The sequence below is a fragment of the Diabrotica undecimpunctata genome, chromosome 7 (assembly GCF_040954645.1).
Source record: "Diabrotica undecimpunctata isolate CICGRU chromosome 7, icDiaUnde3, whole genome shotgun sequence".
Taxonomy (NCBI): domain Eukaryota; kingdom Metazoa; phylum Arthropoda; class Insecta; order Coleoptera; family Chrysomelidae; genus Diabrotica; species Diabrotica undecimpunctata.
The window spans coordinates 149,583,435-149,604,611 of record NC_092809.1 but is presented as its reverse complement, the minus strand read 5'-3'; the positions used below and the strand labels follow the sequence as shown (position 1 = coordinate 149,604,611).

The 21,177-nt window shown below is 34.7% G+C and overlaps 2 protein-coding genes across 2 annotated transcripts in view; both read left to right on the top strand.

The window, feature by feature from the left end:
* Positions 1-230: 230 nt before the first annotated feature.
* On the top strand, positions 231-6,225 carry LOC140446031 (uncharacterized). The gene is made up of 2 exons (XM_072538534.1): positions 231-438; positions 1,420-6,225. Exon 2 carries the CDS (start codon positions 1,757-1,759, stop codon positions 5,474-5,476), a length of 3,720 nt encoding a protein of 1,239 aa, XP_072394635.1. The 5' UTR covers positions 231-438; positions 1,420-1,756; the 3' UTR covers positions 5,477-6,225.
* A 14,034-nt stretch (positions 6,226-20,259) lies between these two features.
* Positions 20,260-21,177, top strand: part of LOC140446674 (CLIP domain-containing serine protease B4-like) — a 36,658-nt gene continuing 35,740 nt past the window's right edge. Inside the window, exon 1 of the mRNA XM_072539267.1 lies at positions 20,260-20,529. Coding sequence (XP_072395368.1) covers positions 20,260-20,529 — 270 coding nt within the window. The remainder of the gene's footprint in view (positions 20,530-21,177) is intronic.

Here is a 21,177-nt window from a genome sequence, read left to right as displayed (position 1 = left end):
ATTTAATTGCTAATAAACACTACTTTTTATTGATCGTTATTTTTTATTATACCGCATAAGGTCAAGCGGCCGACATTCTTATCTCAAACACTACTTTAATTGGTCGTTAATCTCAAAGTTATTTGCGTAAATTATTCAGAAATAATTAAATGTTGAAAATAACGACGCAAAATAAATGATAGCAGAAATTTAATTGCTAATAAATACTACTTTTTATTGGTCGTTATTTTTTATTATACCGCATAAGGTCAAGCGACCGACATTCTTATACCCACATGTTGTTATTGAACTGCCTTTCTGATCACGTGCACGGGGAATGCTGGTATTTTTCAACCAACAAAGTGGAGGGTACAGCAGCTTTAAATTGAAGCGAAATCATTTCAACCTTCAGTATCAATTTTATTCTGACAGTGTGTGTTAGTGTAACTAGATTGCAAGGTAAGTTTGAGATTTTTTAAAATTAAATAATTGTGACCTCATGCAAGCATTTTGAATGTTAAATAATTTCTGTTTTACTTTTTATTTTCTGTTCTGTAGTTACAGTAAATAATTGTCTACAAAAAGGCGCTAGCATTTTAAAGTTTTTCACTTTTTCTTTTTTAACTAGATGTTGTTTGATGTTTATAACATTCCGAGATAAAAATTCATCATCTGTAGTTGTAATAACTGTCTACAAAAAAGACGGCAGCATTTTCTTTTTTTTTTTTTTTACTTTTTATGTTTTTCGTAATTATTCTATACCGAATTTTTTAAGACAAATAAGACGATAGCATTTTGTCTTTTTTACTTTTTATGTTTTTCGTAATTATTCTGTGCCAAAATCAAGATTTATTCTTTTTGAATTAAATGTTGTTTGCTTTGCTGTTTATAACATTCCGAGATTTAATAAAAAATTCAGCATCTATAGTTGCAATAACTGTCTACAAAAAAGACGCAGCATTTTGTCTTCTTTTACTTTTTATGTTTTTCGTAATTATTCTGTACCAAAATCAAGATTTATTCTTTTTGAATTAAATGTTGTTTGCTTTGCTGTTTATAACATTCCGAGATTTAATAAAAAATTCAGCATCTATAGTTGCAATAACTGTCCACAAAAAAAAAAAGACGATGGCATTTTGTCTTTTTACTTTTATGTTTTTGTATTCTATATAAAAATCAATTCAGCATCTGTAGTTGCATTAAATAATTGTCAATTATGTTTGTTTTACTGTTCATTTTCCTCTTTTCGTGTTATAAATCTTTTATTTCAGATTAGCATTTTGTCTTTTTTACTTTTATGTTTTTGTATTCTATGTAAAAATCAATTCAGCATCTGTAGTTGCATTAAATAATTGCCAATTATGTTTGTTTTACTGTTCATTTTTCTCTTTTGATTTTGCAACGTTTCTGCTTTGCTAGTATATTATTCTTTTATTTCAGATGGATTTAACTAAAATTAATTCAGCGTCTGTCGTTGTAGCAAGAAAACCAATACGAAAATTAAAGGACTTGCCTAAAGACATCCCGCAACCGATAAAGGAGGCAAAACTTGTCACAACCAAATTTGGTACATCTGTACTACTGGACATAGGCGACGAGGTGGTGTTTTTGCCGGAACGGGTAACAGAAATATACCAACCAGCAGTGCCCGAGTTTGCATCAGGAAAATACTCGTTAGTGTATCAAGGCCAGGTGGAGTTGGGAGGAAAATACCAGCCCATGTCGAGTTTCAAAATAATCTAGAGCGTCAAAAGAAAAAGAGAGAGAGGTAAGCATTATGGATATTGTCAAACAATGTGAAAATTTATTGTTATTCATCAAAAGAGTCAGAAAGATAGTTTTTGATAAATTTACAGCTAAAGACGAAGAAGTTTGGTTGAAACGCATAACGAAACAAATTAAAACTTGCAATAAAGTAATAAAAAAACGCAATTTGCCTATAGGTACAATTAGAAAACTGCAAACGCATGTTGGACATTTTAAACATTTTAAACAAAGTATTTTAAATAGACATGTAGGCATGGGACTAGACAATAAACTAAAAACAAGAGTTAAATGGGAAAATGTTGTTTCCGCGTTCAATAGTCGAATTAAAACTGGAGTTATAATTAATTTATATCATAAGGACCTAGCATATTTCCTAAATGATTGTTATATTATTTTTAAAAATAAAATCAGAAAAATTTTAAAAGCAGATAAAGTTGTTAAAGTTAATGTTTGTTTTTGCGGAGAATTTATTAAAAAATCTGGGGAGGAGGAAATTTTAACTTTTAATTATTTTAATACAAAAAATGCTATATTAGACATATCTACTGATACAGAGCGATGGTTTTTTGAGAATGTTAAAGATAAAATAAATAATAAGTTATCGGAATTTCAGGAAAAGGACTCGGGTTTTGCATTAAATAAAATTGTATCTTTAGAAGTAAATATTAATCGATATGAAATTGGAAATGGTTCATCTTATATTAAACTCCCAGAGTCTATTCAAAAAAAGCAAGCTTGTATTAACGTAAAAAATTCAGATCAGGCATGTTTTTATTGGGCAATAGTTAGTGCGCTTTATCCGGCTAAACTAAATAAAGAACGTACATCCTCATATCCATGGTACAGTACAGTATTAAAAACAGAAGACTTAGAGGCACCAATGCCGTTACATCAAATTTCAAAATTTGAAAAATTAAATAATGTTTCCGTCAATGTATATGCTTTAGAATTGATAGAAAATAATGAAAAGTCATTTTTCGCAGTATATCCAGCAAGATTAACTAAAACAGTAGTTGCCAAACACGTAAATCTTCTTTTAATTCAAAATCAGTATTTTCCTAAATTAAACGATTATGAAGCACCTCCAGTAGATAACGATAATTCTGAAATTAAGTACCACTACTGCCACATTACGAACTTGTCTAGATTAATTTCTAGACAAGTAAATAAAAGAAAGACCAAATTATTTCTTTGTAATAGATGCTTAAATTATTTTTCAACTGAAGGGAAATTGTCTGAACATGAAAAAATGTGTGCAAATATTAATAATTGTAAAATGTCATTTCCTAAATATGAATCTGTTAGTTTTAAAAATTATACTTATAAACAAACAACGCCATTTGTTATATATGCAGATTTTGAGTGCATGCTAGAAAAAGTTACAGATCACCAAGCATCTATTTCTACTAAAAAATATCAAAAACATATTCCGTATAGTGCTGGATACTATGTAAAATGTAGTTATGATGAAAAGTTGTCTTTTTATAAGAGCTATAGAGGCATTGACTGCATGGATTGGTTTGCTAGTGAAATACCAAATTTAGCTCAAAGTATTTATTCAAAAATGAAGACAATTATACCAATGGAGGAAAAACCAAGTACTTGTGGGGCTACAGTGTGCCACATATGCGAAAAATGTTTTTCTCCTACAGATATCGTTGTCAGAGATCACGATCATTTTACAGGAGCGTTCAGAAATTTCGCCCACCTGGCATGTAATTTAAATTTTAAAAAAATCTTTGTCGTCCCCCTGATTTTTCACAATCTGAGTGGCTATGATAGCCATTTTATAATTTCAGAATTAAGTAAAAAAGGAGATATTAGTCTACTACCAATCAATAAAGAAAAATACATTTCATTTACACTTAACGATGCAGTTACTAACATAAAATTTCGATTTATTGATTCATTAAGATTTTTAGGGACCTCTTTAGATGAGTTAGCATCAACATTAGATAAAAATAGCTTTATAATTTGCAAACGAGAATTTGGCAATTTAAGTGACGAAAAATTTAAATTAATAACTAAAAAAGGGGTTTTTTGTTATGATTTTATTGATTGTTGGGAAAAATTAAACATTACCGATTTACCTCCGATAGAGGCATTTTATAATAAACTAAACGATAAGGGTCTTGCAGATGAACAGTATGCTCATGCTAAAACAGTTTGGGATGAATTTAGCATTGCTAATTTAGGTCAATATTCAGATTTGTACTTAAAGACCGATATTTTGCTGTTGGCAGATGTTTTTGAAAATTTTCGAAAAAAATGCATAATAACTTATGGTTTAGATCCAGCGTGGTACTACACAATGCCAGGTTATTCTTGGGATTGTATGTTGAAATACGTAAGGTGTAAACTAGAGTTATTGCGTGACGTTGACATGATAATGTTTATTGAGAAAGCAATTCGTGGAGGAATTTCAGTATGTAGCGGTAGAATGTCAAAAGCTAATAATAAGTACATGCCTAAATATGATCCTGCAAAGCCCTCAAAGTACTTAATGTATTTTGATGTCAATAATTTATATGGGTGGGCAATGGGCGAGCCATTGCCCTATGAAGGGTTCGAATGGATGGATGACAAAGACTTTGATGTTATGTCTGTAGCAGATGACTCTCCCGTAGGGTACATGTTACAAGTTGACTTGGAATATCCTCGCAGATTACATGATCTGCACTCAGATTTTCCATTCGCTGCTGAACATCGTAAAGCTGCGGGTTCAAATCATTCGAAACTAATGACAACACTTTATAATAAAAAAGAATATATCGTTCATTATAGAAATTTAAAACAAATGTTGGCTAATGGATTAGTTTTAAAAAAGATTCACAAAATTTTAAAATTTAAACAGTCTGCCTGGCTGCGGCCCTACATCGAATTAAATACACAACTACGAGCTACAGCTACGAACGATTTTGAAAAAAACCTGTATAAGTTGGCCAATAATAGCATATTTGGCAAGACTATGGAGAACATCCGGAAACATCGAATAGTAAAATTAGTCAGATCATGGAACGGACGGTATGGTGCTAAAAATTTAATTTCTAGTGTACGGTTTCACAGCAGAAAAATATTTAATGAAAATTTAGTAGCTATAGAACTGATTAAATCAGATCTAGTTTTTAATAAACCTTTATACATTGGCATGACTGTTTTAGATATATCAAAGTTATGTATGTACCAATTTCATTACGACTATATGCTCCCAAAATTGGGCGCTGATAAATGTAATTTGATGTATATGGATACTGATAGTTTTATTTATGAACTATACTGTGATGATGCATATGAGGAAGTAATAAAATCAGATATATCAAAATTTGATACATCTGATTACGCTGCAGATAATATTTATAATATTCCTCGCGTAAATAAAAAAGTTTTGGGAGTAATGAAAGATGAAAATAAAGGGGAAATTATGACAAACTTTGTGGGATTACGTTCAAAAATGTATACTTTTAAAGTTCAATCAGGTCGAGTTACTAAAAAAGCAAAAGGAACTAAACATAATATAGTAAAAAATGTGATAAAATTCAATGATTATGTAAACTGTTTAAATCATTTTAAGGAACAAATTGCTACTCAACGTTCCATTCGGTCATATAGCCATAACGTTTATAGTATAGAACAAACAAAAATTGCGCTAAGTCCTTATGACGATAAAAGATATTTAATTTCAAATAGTTTTAGAACGCTACCATGGGGACATTACAGTATTTTAGAATAGATTTTTTTTGTTATAGATGAATGCTCCATCATTGACCGAGTTGTCAATCAAAAAAATTTGCGAAACAACAGTATCAGCATCAAATTTCATCGAGCAGTCCCCCTTGCCGTGGAAATTAACAAAAATTATTTTAAAAAAATTTCCTTCATATAAATGGGAAGCGATGATAAACAGTGCTAAAAATGATCCTATTCCTTCATATAAAGGAATAGAATTCATTGCTTGTTCTAAACAAATACCGCCACATTTAAGAAATGCTGTATTAGGAAAGTCAGATTGGGGGAATATATTTGAAGATGAACACTCCAGTTATTGTGTATGGGTTAGTGGATATTGGCTTCAGCAGCACCGCCTAAACGTATGCAAATCATGTTTTTATACATTTAAAAAAGCCCATGAGTTATTAAATAAATTTTTACTTGTGAGCTACGATCATACTCACAAAGTATATGATGCTGATGAGATCATTGAATGCGTATATCAACAAAAATTTTATTGGTGTCATAGTTGTTTTGCACAAGTTTTATTCGATTTAAAAGATTACGAGTCTTGCGTTAATGCATTACATGAAACACCTAGAAATAACAGGTTTGATGACTCTGATGTAGACAGTAATATTGAGATGAATGACAATGTCTAATCCATAAGCAATTATCTCTCTCTCTTTTTCTGTATATTTAAATAAAAATATTGTAAATATAGTAATTGTAAAGGTATATGTATGTAAAATAAAAACTCTAAATTTATAATTTTATTATTTATTTAAATCATTAATTACCTTACTTTTATAAAAATAAACGAATTCCCTAAGAGCATTATTTGCCATATCATTTGGCGTTATATAACAAAACGCATACAATATTTGCATGGGGCTTAAACTATCTACTACACTATTTTTACAAAAATCTAAAACATTATAATAATATTCATAAAAGTTCAAATTTTCTAACAACTGTATACGAGGCGATATCACGATAGTGTTAAGTTCAACAATTTTCTTCACTTCTTCTTCATCCATATAGTACTCCACACCATGCTTCTTGACAATAATGAATTTACAATCATCGTAAACTATCGAGGTAACAGTGCAGTATTCTTCGCATGGAAACGTTTCGTGCTCGTTGTCATCAGTTGATTGAAAAAAATCAATTAGTTGTTGTGTGATGATTGAAATAAAGGAATACCATTCGTATACGCTGAATGATATTCTGCTAGGTTTATATTGTTGTGATAAAATCACTGCAGGCGTAAATGATCTTGCAGGGCTTATACCACATTGTATTTCATATCCCGATAACGTGTATGTCGTTGTAAGCAGGTAGAAAAATTCTGATTTGGCAGCAGCCTCATAATTTTCCAAAATTCTTTCTAATTCTTGATTATAGCCTTCGTTAATATGCATATCGTCTGAAAAATACCCACTATCTTGAGAACTCATGTCACTACTGTTTTTCGAACACCGTTGATGAAGTGAATGTAAACTGATCATCATAGTTTCTCTTAAATTTATACTTTTGCCATCTCCCACTCCTTGTGGTTAATTGTTAGCCTTTTTGGAAAAGTGTATGTCTACGCGGCGTATTAAAATATAGATCCTCAAACTATATTCGATTTATTTATCCAGCTGTTGTGTTTGCTATCCATTCCTAACCATTTCACATACATCTTATTGCCTTTTCGTCTAAGTACTTTTTCGACCAGGTATATGTCTGGGTTTGATGTTTTCTGCAATTCTTCTTCGTAAAACCCGCCGCTAATCGGTGCACCTTGCATGTCTTCGAGCAAATACGTTATAGGATTTGTTATCTTAACTTGTGCAATTCTAAATAATTCAGTAGTCCAATTGGGTGTGTAGGCCTTTTCGAAGAAATGTTTTGTCTTTGATACACGTACAATGTCGCCAACTTTAAGCTTTCGTGGACCGGCAATCTTTAAATGAGTATAACTTTTGTTTAAAATGGTTTTTTCGTTAGATTTGTTAACCTGAGACGGTTTGTATCCTGTTTTACTGTGTTTTGTGTTGTTATATTCCTCGGTAATTATGGGTAGAGGATCTAACCATTTGTATGATCCATGTAAACTGAAATACTTGTACAACTTTGTTTTCAACGTTCTAATAACTCTTTCGCAAATGGCAGCTTTTTTAATCGTGTAGGTGCTATAATGATTAATTTCGTGTTTGTTCATTAAATTTTGAAATTTTCTGTTGTAAAATTCAGTTCCCAGATCGGATTGTAAGTTTTTTGGGACTCGTCGAGTATGAGCGAGAATATCCGAAAATGCCCGAGTAATTTCCTCGCCAGTCTTCGTTTTTAGAGGACGTGTCCACACAAATTTTGAAAAACAATCAATTACAACTAGTATTAGTTTGTAATTTTTATTTTGATGTGCATAAGGACGCATTTCAGCCAAATCCATTTGCCACAAGTCATCGATTCCTTTGATTATTGTTCGACGACGAGGATAATTTTTTCGTGCTGGTTTATGCAACTCATACACCACCTCTTTCTTTTCTTTAGACATTATTTTATTGCACCTTCTACTACTTTAAGGCGTCTGTCTATATCCCATGAATGAATGCTTTCTACTATGCTTTTTAATGATTGTTCCACTTGTTTTATCCTCTGTTCCATCTTTATATCGTACATCGCATGCCTTGCAACTGTTTCTGCAGCAGATTTTAGATTGTTCTCCATATCCTTTTTCTGTGTATTCAAATCATCTTTGATTATTTCCTTCAACTTATTTATACTGTTTTCCGTATCCTTTTTTAGTATTGTAGCTTTAATGTTATCCAGATCTTCTTGTGCATGCTTTAGTCCTGTAGATATTTGCCATCTTAGTGTTTCCAGGCCATCTGCAATTATTTTTTGTAACTTTTGCCCGAGAAGTGGGACTGTAGTTATATGAAGCTCCTTTCTCACATCGTTTAGACCGATGGTTAAATCTTGTAGGTCATTTGTTTTTTGCTGCAACAACACACTATGTGTTTGGTGCAGATTACGTAACTCATTGATTTGTCCATCAACGTATTTTTTCGTTGCAGCATCGTCATTGTCTGATGGATCCTTGACATTGCAAATTTTCAAATTTTCGGCATTAATATTTCCATCAGACGTATGTGGAAATGTAACTCGTGCCACCTTTTGAGCATTACTACTGTTACGAGAGTGATGACCGAATTTGTCGACACTCATAGTGGAAATGATGTCGTCATGTCCAATTACTCTATTATATTAGCTTCTTTTAGTTCATTGATGATGGCTACGATTTCGTTGTCGAGAGATGTGTTGCCGGCGTCTTTCGAAGCCACCAATAGTTTAAGACGTTCAACTAGCTCATTTGGATCATCCCAATAAATATACTCCATGGGTGCAGTGTTGTATGTTAAACGAGAGTCATCCAATCCCGTTCCTTTGGCCGTAGATGGCGATGATCGTGTTGATGTTTTCGTTCTGTGTTCGAGTTCTTTTTTTGATCGAGTTGCATGCTTTTTCATTGCTGCATCAGATGGCTTAAATAGAGGTTTAATAATAGAATGATATTTTTCTCCGCTGGAACCTTTAAGACGTCCTAAAGTATCCAGATGAATCTCTGTGTTTTTCAACAGTGTTTTATACTTTTGTAAATCCTCATCATTATACTGTTCAGGGTTGGCATAAAATAAAAGTTGATACAGACCAGGCGTACCACCTAACCTACGTTCTTCTAAATCACGTTCCCGAATTATTATTATGTCTCCATTGCGTTTGTCGAAGTTTATTCGACGTTTTCCCAATATCCAACCACTAATAGAATCGTAAAATGGACCATAGTTTTTATCAATTTTATCGTCTTTTATCAAATATTCTTTTATGTACTTGTGACTTATTGGAGGATATTGATCGATATATTCGTCTGTGGCATCCATCGGAATATCGATTGGCTCTTGAATGATGTTTTCATCAGGTATCGCTAGATCGGGTGCGTCAAGAAATACATCATCATCATCACCACCATTCTCCTCCTCCTCCTCCTTTTTCACTTCTTCTTTCTTAACTTGATCAAACTTGTTAGTGATAGTATGATGTAACGTTTTTGATGATTGTGCAATATCTTTGAGAGGTTTCGATAGTGGTTTAAACAGTTTATTTAGGGACTCATCTTGTTCTGTTCGACCTAATTTCAATGCCAAATATTTTTTGCGAATTGATCTAGCCAATTCGGCGACTTTCTTCTTGCGAAGGGCAATGGCAACCGTATCATCTGACATTGTGTCAACGACTAAATAATTACCTTACAATTTTATATATTTATCAAATCCTTTGCGATATCGGCCATTATTGAGAGCAAAATCTTTTATAATTACCAGAGTACCATACCTATCTCGCCAACATTCAGAACAAATTTTTTTAAATTCATCAAATGACATGTCTGGCGATACGTGCTCATCAAATACATGCTTTAAATTTATCTCGTCTTGCTTGAATAGTACAATCATGTTACAGTTGTCTCTAATTAACTGCTTCGGTATTTTTGAATATGTTTGGCATAAATAAGCGGCATCGATATCTTTATGCCTACCCATGGAATAATACTCGCGAATCTTTTGCTGTCCATCACATGCAACATCGTCAAATAAAAACACAGAGTGGGGTTTAGCTTCGCTGGGATTAATAATTTCTTCGTTGTCTTTAAATGGGTAATATCCTACACCTTTAACTTGCGCTATTACATCTTGCAGTAGTTGGTATTTCGGCTGAAAGAGGGATTTGGAATAAACATAGACATTTTAAACTTGGCGCCATTCGGATTGAATAGAAGAGATAGCATTACATTCGTTTTGCCGCACCCACTTGGACCGCAAATAATTGCTCTGAATGAATTCGGCAGCAATTTACCATGTTTACTGTTGGTTGTTTTCTGGACAATGTCCAAATTATCAATTGGTAGCGTCTGCTCTTGCTGAACGACCTTCATCATGTGACAAGTGTAGTACATAAATACGGTAATATATATTATAGATGTCACCACTTGCATGACATCAGTCCAATGTGGTCGTTGAAGGAGGAGGTCTCGTAAACTCTCTAATTAATAAACTTCCAGTTGAACTACATATTCCTGGTTATCAGTATTGTGGGCCTGGAACAAAACTAAAAAAACGTCTTGCACGTGGAGATCCAGGAATTAATCCATTAGACGCAGCTTGCAAACGACACGATATCGCTTATTCGCAGCATTCATCTCTCGAAGAACGCCACAAGGCCGATAAAGAATTGGAAGATAGAGCTTGGAGCGCTTCAAGTCAAAAGACGCTAGCAATTGGTGAAAAAAGTGCTGCTTTAATTGTAACTGGCGGAATGAAACGAAAAGAAAGTTGGGGATGGGATGCTCTCGTCGTGGAAGACGAGGACGTTACTCTTTTAATCGAGATGTTGTCTCAAAAATTGCAAAGTCCATAAAAAGAGGAGCATCGTTAACAGATACTGCTTTGACGGCTGTACGAATAGCAAAATCTATAATCAAAAGACTTGGTGGTCGTAAAGAAGTTGATGTTCCTCGAGTACTACCACTAAAATCTGGAGGTTTCCTACCTCTCATACCTCTATTTGCTGGCCTTTCCGCTTTAGGGGCTTTAGCGGGGGGTGCAGCTGGGGTGGCGAAGACAGTAGTCGACGCTAAGAATGCCCAAAAGAAATTGGAGGAGGATATTCGCCATAACAGGGCAATGGAACACATCGGTTCGGGTCTGTACCTACGTAAGAAACCGAGAGGTGGATTCGGCTTGTATTTGAAAAAAACTTCCAATAAAGCTACCCATCGTCCGCTATATGATGTGGAGATTGCACATTATGCGAAGATCCTTAAAATACCACATTTTCGGGGTGTTTTCATGAATGACGCTCTGCCTAGAGACGGTCCTCGACAACGACTCTGAGATAGCGCGTTAAACTTGGATGTGTCCACACATAACGGAACACATTGGGTAGCATACAGAAAGATAAACAACAACGTAGAGTATTTCGATTCATTTGGTCATTTGAAGCCGACCAAAGAACTTGTTAAGTATCTGGGTGGTGCACGTGCCAACATTTCCTATAATAACCATCAGTATCAAACCTACAATCAAATTATTTGTGGACATTTATGCTTAAAGTTTTTATATAATGGAGCCTACTAAAAGTACAGAACTGCTTATGGACCATATGTTTCACAAAAAATGCTTTACAGAATTCAGTGAAGAGGAACTAAAATACATACCGCTAGATTATATTATACGAACTGTAGGAACTACAGAATTGTTAAAAATATGGCATAAATTGCCTGAAACATATCGAGGAGAATTTAACCTGAAGATACGACTTCCCTGCTTCGTACATTATAACAGACCGGATTGGAGGACTCACTGGGATGGACCACCTGATTCTCAAGCTTCATGTCATTTTTGTAAACTTGCTTTGGACCAAATAAAACTATTAAAGTAAATATTGTTGTTTTTCTAATATAATAACCTATTAATAGATTGACGTGAGTCAGTAATCATGTCGCAGTTGTTGAGAGTAGACAGCACCAATTACATATTCTCATTTCAACCTCCCACACCGATCGTGTTGGATCCGAATAAAGATTATGAGATAGCTCTTCGATTTTTCCATTCCTACAATAGTATACCAAACATTGAAAATACCAAGTTTTATTACTACAACGACAAAAACAAATTGCAGCAATTTGATATCCCAGATGGATGTTATGAAATTGCCGATATTGAAGAATACATACAACAGAAATTGGGTGCTGATAATGTGCTTAAACCAGAAACGATATTTAGTCTAAAACCTAACCATAACACGTTGCAGTGTCAAATTTTCAGCAAATATAAGATTTCGTTTAAGCAACCTGACAGTCTTGGTGCAGTATTGGGATTTTCTCCTGCAATACTAAATCCTGGACAGACACATTCTTCAGATCGACCTGTTAGGATTATTAAAGTATCTAGCATACGCTTTGAATGCAACATTAGTACCGGAGCCTTCGATGGTAACAGACCTGCTCACACGATCTACGAATTTGTCATACAATCAAATCCTGGGTACGCAATTGACGAAACTCCACACAATTTGTTGTATTTACCTGTTGTACCGCAACGAGAAATTACCAATATCACAGTGTTGGCTGTCGATCAAGAAGGACGACCAGTAAACTTTAGAGGAGAACAGAGCACATTGGTGTTGGAACTTAGATCAAGAGAGAAATGGGATTATTAATAAGACAATCTACTGCCCATAGTACACCATTAGTTGTGCAGCCGTCTAAGCGACAACATCTTACGTCCTCGTCTAAGCGGCAACATCTTACGTTTGCAAACAAATTGTTTTTACAATCACTTGGTTTTAAACTGAAAACATGACAACTATGTATGGAAAACGATCACGTTCAAACAGCATAATGCCTCCAATATTTGATATTTATCGTAAGCCGACGTTTGACGAGTCGATTCGACAGGCTGAATACCGAACATATGCACCATTCATCAAATCATTCAACTGCAATGACATTGTAGAATTTAGCATCAATCAAGTTGACTCGTTCTTTGCAATGAGCGAAACCTTGTTATGCATTAAAGGATCACTCGCAATAAACGGAACTGGCGATGTCAAGCTAGCAAATAATGTGGGTGCTTTTCTTTTCGATTCGTGTACGTACAGCGAAAGCGCAAGGGAGATGGAAACAGTGCGGGATCCTGGTATCATAAGTGCTGTACGTGCCATGACATGTTACACTCAAGAAGATTCCAATTATATGGTTATGGCAGGCTGGAATTACCCTAAAGATCCCATTCTAAACGCTGCAGATCATTCATTCAACATACAGATACCTCTTAAACATATATTCAACATTTTCAATGATTACCCAATGATTACGTGCGGCCGTCAAACAATAAGACTAGTTCGAGCTCGAAACGACAACGATTGCATAGTTGTCAAAGAAAAAACTCAAGGCCAAGTTACAACTGTTAAGATTAACATCACTAACATTGAGCTTAGAGTCAAGCACATATTTCCCAATGATGATATTAAATTGGAGCTTATGAAATCCATTCAACAAGATCAACCTATAGTTATTCCATTTAGAAAGTGGGAATTACATGAATTACCTGCCATTACCAAAGGCGCTAGACGTGAAGTTTGGGCCGTTAAAACTAGCACATCAGTTGAAAGACCTCGTTATGTCATTGTTTTCTTTCAAACCAACAAACGTGACAAGAATTCAGCCGATCCCACCTTATTTGACAATGTTGATATTCAAAGTATCAGATTATCCTTAAATGGAGAATATTGGCCGAACGAGAGAATGCAGTTGGATTTTAGCAAAACTGACTACAATGAGGCCTATTTCAATTATACTGAATTCTATCCTAGCTACATACATTCCCAACAAAAGCGTCCTCTGCTCGATTTCTCAGCTTTCAAGAATCATGCATTGTTCGTCATCGATTGTTCAAAACAAGAAGAAAGCATGAAAGCATCCACTGTTGACGTAAAACTCGATATTGAAGCGAATAATGGTTTTCCTGAAAATACCAAAGTCTACTGCATTATAATTCACGATTGCGTAATGGAGTACTTCCCTCTCAGCGAAATTGTAAAAAGTCTAAATTAGATGCATAAAGTGTCAGTAGTACAAGAGCAGTCATCATGAGAGTAGCATTCGTAGACATTCAGGGATTCAATGTGGACGGATGGTTTGTTCCCAAAGAACTTACCATTGAAATAGGTTTTAAACGAAGCCATTACATCTTTTTGCCTCAGAAACCATTTAATGCGCTAAGTAATGAGGATAAAAAGACTGCATCATATGTGGAGAAAAAACTGCTTGGAATTCGATACTCTGATGGACAAGTAGAATTGTCCAAAATCAATGAAATACTAGAAACCAAGTTGTTGTATTCAGCAGATTACATCTACGTTAGAGGAGAACAAAAAGCAGAATATTTGGATAAGAAACGTCACGTTTTTGGAGTTTTTCCCCCTATTATTGATGTTTGCAAGTTTGATGGTACGTCTCGTGCTACTGGAAACGTTGGTCCTACTGCAAACCCATGTCATGCCACTGGATTATTTTCATGTACCGAAAGAAATGTGGATCGTCTACGTCACTGGTTTGCCAATAACATAATACCACTGTAATTTTTTATATGTATAAATAAATATATTAGAAAATTAAACGCTTTTTATTTAAAACACTTTATTGATCGAGTCTTATATTACATGAAGATTCTAATTTTCTCCTTACAATTTTAAAAATAATTTTTAAAATTAAGATAAATACAGATGCTAATATTACACAAGACATTGCATAGACATTGTCTATTTCACTTTTCATATGCTCGCTGGTGTTGTTGTTGACACCCATGGTGTTGGTTGAATACGTCTTAATGGATATGTAGCTGGTGGTAGTTTTCTACATGCGTAAATCCAGGTGTCTTGATGCTGCTGTAGATTCACCTCTCCCAGTTTCCACATTTTGTTGTCAATATGCAGGATATCTAATTGTCTTGTAATTTGTTTAAAATCCTCATACGATTTAATGTCTTTCTTTAATTGATTAAGTCTTCTTTGAAATTCCATTACTCTATGTATGTACTCGAGGGAATTCATATTACTACTGAATATGTCCTATGTCGAATATCACGTTTTATGTCAAGCGACGCCTTGCGTTGCCATGTCCTGCGTCGAATTTGACATTTCACGTCGAATGTCAGGCCATTCACGTTATTTCACGTGGAATGTCACGTCATTTCACGTGACATTTTACGCCGAATGTCACATTCTGCGTCGACTGTCACGTCCTGCGTCGAATGTCATGTTCTGTTAGGCACTATACGGGAAAGAAGACGAATTGCAAGTTACTATTAAACTTTGGCAGAAGAATTCTCTGTGCCACCAACGCTTTCATTTGACGTCTGTTAAACAGCCGCGCCCTTCATATCTACGAGATCCCAATGCAACGCGTGAAAAATTAAGGTACCGACCGCACATCTGGTTCGCGCACCGTACGACGTGAAAAATTAAGGTACCGACCGCACATCTGGTTCGCGCACCGTACGACCCACCTAAAAATAGGATCGCGCACCGCGCTCGGACGTCGCCAGTACGTCACGAAATGCGACGTCTCTCTCTAACACATTGCTTTCCCTATGCTGATAGTCATGGCCGTCACGAACTGCGACGTCTCTCTCTAACACATTGTTTTCCCTATGCTGATAGTCATGGCCGTGTTGTTCATCTACTATCGATTTATGGTCGACCTCACTTGGCAAAAAACAACTCGATTTCAGTGCCTTCAGGAAATTATGGAAAATGTATCCAATTACAGTGCTACAAATTTTGAACAAGTTTTTGCTGACATGCATGTTACTTTGCTCAAATTAAAACAACAGCTCTGTGATTATTTCCCCGAAGAAATTCAAAACAGTTACGACAGTTGTAGATGGATACTAAATCCGTTTTTAGCCGATTCCTTTCAGCATGTTGAAATACCAATAAACATGAAAGAAAAACTTATTGAAATATCAAGTGATGGAATGTTGAAGCTCCAATTTTTTTCCCAGAACTCGGACCAATTTTGGACCGAAAATATGCAGGAATACCCCCAGTTGGCGAGTGAAGCTGTAAAATGTTTGGTTCCATTTGTAACATCCTATTTGTGTGAGTTAAGTTTCTCGTCTATGACTGCCATTAAAACAAGAGTTAGAAATCGTCTCGTACTTGAAAATGATATAATTGTGTGTGTCTCAAATACACAGCCTAGATTTGAAAGATTAGTTTCACAGAAACAGGCGCATAGCTCTCATTAAGATTATAATATTTGACTTTGTTTTACTCTTTTATTTTTACGGACTTTACTATTTAGTTTTATATTTCGTCTGAAAATTAATTGTTAATTTCTATTTACGGCGTTGTTAAAATAAAAATACATGATCTAACAAAGTGGTGCTTTTGTCTTATTTTGGAAATGTTCGGCGACCCCCTAGTACCTCATGGCGACCCCCACTTTGGGAAACACTGCCCTACAATATTCTATAAATATCTCCACAACAAACTCAAAGGTTAGCAAAAGACAAATTTTGTCTTGTACAGCACAAATATTTGATCCTATAGGGCTACTTTCACCCGTAATAGTTACATCCAAAATTATTCTTAAAGAGCTCTGGAAACTCAAGATAAGTTGGGATGAATCTGTTCCTGAAAGTATTTACAACACACTTTGGACGAAATACTACTTCGAGCTCACAACATTAAATACTTTAAAAATACCTAGACATGTACTTTCTTCTAACCCAGTTTCTGTTCAACTTAAAGGGTTCTCTGACGCCTCGGAGGCAGCTTACGGTGCATGCATTTACATATGCTGCACGGATACATTTGGAAATTACACTTCGAATCTTTATTGTGCCAAAACTCGAGTGTCTACTATGAAACTATTAACTATTCCAAGACTCGAACTCTGTGGGGCATCACTACTTTCTGAACTTGTTAAAAAAGTTACTTCATCTTCAAGAGTTTGCTTTAAAAATATCACGTACTGGACTGATTCTAAAATTGTTATTTCATGGATAAACGCCTCTCCCCATTTACTTAAAACTTTCATTGCCAATCGAGTAGCACAAATACAGAAGCTGACTAACCTTGAACTTTGGAAGTATGTTAAATCTTATGACAATCCAGCAGATCTCTTGTCACGAGGTATAAATCCTTCATTACTCATTAATTCCAACTTATGGTTTCATGGCCCTTCTTGGCTCCCTTTACCCAATATACAAAACATCAAGAAGTTATTAAATCAGTTAAGCACCACATGGAACGTATAGTAGATAAAGCAATCTTAACATATGAAGAATTTTCTACGGTTGTATATCAAATAGAGGCTTGCCTCAACTTCAGACCACTCTATCCTCTTTCTAATGTACCAAATGACCCTATTCCTCTTACTCCTGCACATTTGTTAATCGGATCTTCATTGACGAGTATACCACCACAACAGAACTTCGACCTTACCATACCATTCAGAATCGACATGAATGAAAATCATCTTTCAAGATTTCAAAGAGTGCAACAGTTATTACAGCACTTTTATTATATATTATATTACTATATCCCACCTTCAGCAGCGGGTCAAGTGGAAGGAGAATTGCCAACAGCTGATCAAGCCTGGAGGCATGGTTCTGGTTAAGGATGATGGACTATCTCCCCTTAAAGTGGCAGTTAGGTAGAATTTTGAAAACTTATACCGGAAGTGACAATATTGTGCGGTCGGTTATGATAAAAACAAATACTGGTGGTATTAAACGAACGGTTGTGAAAATTTGTATTCTACCAAACCAAGATCAATAAATTCTTTTTGACTATAAGTAATATGATCTTAGACACTTTCTTTAAAAAACACTTTTTTATTTAATATTGAAACCCGGTCTTTGGGGTTTCAAAGTGGGGGAGTATATGTTAAGTACGGACCTGCTCGCGCACATCGTAGTTAAAACCATGATACTCCGACAAAGAAGATAAGGCCACGCGCATGAATAATTCTGTCTCTCTCTTCTATGCCTACGTCACCGAACGACAAAACGCCAAATGTTCTATTTTTACGTTGGGTTTGTTATGCAGTTTGCGTAAGTGAATATAGTACTGGATGAGCTTTTCGGAATAAAATTCTTAAATATAATTAGAAGTAGATTGTCTTTGTTGTTGTGCAATATTTTAAAAATGGTAAACTGTGCGATAGTTGGTTGCAATAGCAATAATAGTAAAAAACTGAAAAATCCATCAAAGTGTCGGTTTTTTACATTCTCGCGTACAAAAACCTCGCCAAAATTTGGATGGAGAAGTGCATGCAAAAAGAAAAAATAAATGTTTTTACAGCGAGTATATGCTCAAAGCATTTTACTGAAGATGATTACCAGCTGAAAGAAAAATTGTTAGGTTATCCAGAAACAAAATGGAAACTAAATCCAGAAGCTATACTTAATGCTTATTTACCAATTGAAACCCCTTCTTGTTCGGCATCGCAATGCAATAGAAAAAACGGGCAGAAACAAAAAAAAGGAGACAACTAGTTCAACACATATTGGATAATAAGTGAGTACTTATAATGTCACAAAAAAACTCGATTATTGATTTAATTTATTACATTTTAGTGTATCGCCGGTAGTAGAATCCAAAGACAACCCAGTAAACATGGAAATAGAAGATAACGACCAAGAAAATAGTTACTGTTGTCTTTCACGTTCAATCAGAACTCAAACTGGTTCAATTGAAGATGCACAAAAAATTAGACAACTTGAAGAAGAAAATAAACAATTGCGAATGATGGTGGAAAAAATAAGGTCAGAGGCAGATGCTATAGAAGAAATATTTACTAAAGGCCAGTTGCGAAAATTAAAAACTAAAAAGCAAATCTAATGGTCCATTGAAGACGTGGCTTCAGCACTTTCACTGTATGCAGGAGGACCACGATCCTATCGTTTATTACGTAAACGAGGGTACCCTCTACCTGGAATACGTACTTTAACAAGATGAGCGTCCAATGTTCAAATTCGTCCAGGTAAACATTTTTAAAATTTATTTAAATTATATACATTCCTAACACGCAAATATTTTTTCTAGGAATATTAAAAATAATTTTAAGGCTCATGAAAAATTACGGGCTAACAAAACAGGAAAAAGCCCGCATCATTATTTTCGATGAGATGAAAATTCAAACAACGCTTGAATACGATAAAAAACACGACATTGTTTTGGGACCTCATAAATACGTGCAAGTTGTTATGGCCCGGATATTTGCCACAAATGGAAGCAGCCTATCTTCTATGATTACGATCGGTCAATGACAAAAGAATTATTGTTTCAAATAATCGAGAGTTTGGAGAACATTGACAATCCGGTTTATGCTATAAACTCAGATTTAGGTGGCAGTAATCGAGGTTTGTGGAAAGCGTTAGGTATTTCTGAAAACAAGCCCTGGTTTGAAAATCCATCATCTAGAAATAAAGTTTATGTATTCGCAGATGCACCACATATGATCAAATTGTTTAGAAACCATTTTTTGGACTCTGGTTATTTTTTGAATGGAAAATTGATTTATGTCAAGCCGATAGTCGATTTGCTCAAGCATACAAGATGTGCTGATTTGAATATTGCTCACAAAATCAGTGAAGAATTTTTAACAGTGAAAGGACCTCAACGCCAAAAAGTTAAATTGGCAACAAAATTGTTTTCACACACTGTTTCTAGCGCATTAACTAGATTGGGGTCTTTGGGAAAATTCGAAAATAACATCAACTGGTTAGAATGTGCTGAAATGATCAAAATAATTAATGACTGGTTTGATATATTCAATTCAAAAGTTCAACAAAAAGATACAAGACATCATATTAAAGCATACGGAACATCTTTAAATGAGCAAAATATGATTCTAGATAAAATGGAAAATCTTGTGAAAAATATTCGTACATCCACTTCGAAGTCATTACTGCCCTTTCAGCATGGAATTATTGTTAGCATTAAATCTTTGCGATTACTCTTTCTGGATTTAAAAAAGATTTCAACGTCAAGTATATAACAACATATAATTTGAATCAAGATTGTTTAGAAGGACTCTTCTCAGTAATACGTGCGATTGGAGGTTTACATGACCATCCGTCTCCTTTACAATTTAAATACCGTCTTCGTAATTTTATGATGGGTCGGAATGATGAAGTAATTTCACTATCGGCCAATGTAAGTAACGTACCAGAAACAACAAACATGTCGCTTCAAGACATGAAAGCAGAAAGCTCTTTGAATACCGTTTGTTATAACAATGACATAGAAGATTCGGTGATGATAACCGAACCACTTTTTCGTCAATTAAATCTTCCAGTAACTTCAGAAAATGAAAACCATCAAACAGATTTTGAGATGGAAGAGTTATATTATGATGGACTAGAAAATTTAGCTGGTTCTAATCTAGCTTTCAAGCTACGACATGAAGAGAGTTTGGAAAATTCTACAAATAGTAACACTTCTTTCTCATGGGTAAACCATCTCTCAGAAGGCGGTTTGGTGAAGCCTTCAGAATCATTACTTACAAACTGTCATGAACTAGAAAACATTTTTTGCCAATTCAATGGGGACAATAATATTAAAGTTGGCATCAAAAATTATCAAAAATCTTTATTGAAAAGATCAGTTCACGTTAAAACATCTGATGATGTGAAAAAACTATTTTTTAGATGTCGGATGTATTTTCGAATGCGAGTTTTAAATAAAAAGTTGAAAGAAAAGTCTAAAATACAAAAAAGAAAAATTTCAAAAATTGTTAAGTAAAATAAATCAAATTTGTAATATTGTTTTTTTTGTGTGTGTTTTGTATTTTTTTTTGTTTTTTGTTTGTTTTATTTTTGTTTTGTTTTTTGGGGCCGAGAGATGTGCTCTTTTTCTAATCGGCGTAAAGCTGAGCGGGAAAAGAACTATTCTCAGGGGACGAGTTTTGCATGGAGAGTCTTAGGACTTTGCACCTCCTTAAACTATCCCAAGACCGCTGGGTACTCCCAACACTGATTGGGGGTGTGTAATCTTTGATTGCACCCTTCTCGTGGTGGCCCTGTTGAAACTAAACTCAGCGGATCTAGACTAGATAGTCGATAAACAATCCTTGGGGAATTGGGGGCTTACTTGATCTTT

Excerpts from the sequence above, each read along its gene's own strand:
- LOC140446031 (XM_072538534.1), top strand. The coding sequence starts at position 1,757 with ATGGATATTGTCAAACAATGTGAAAATTTATTGTTATTCATCAAAAGA.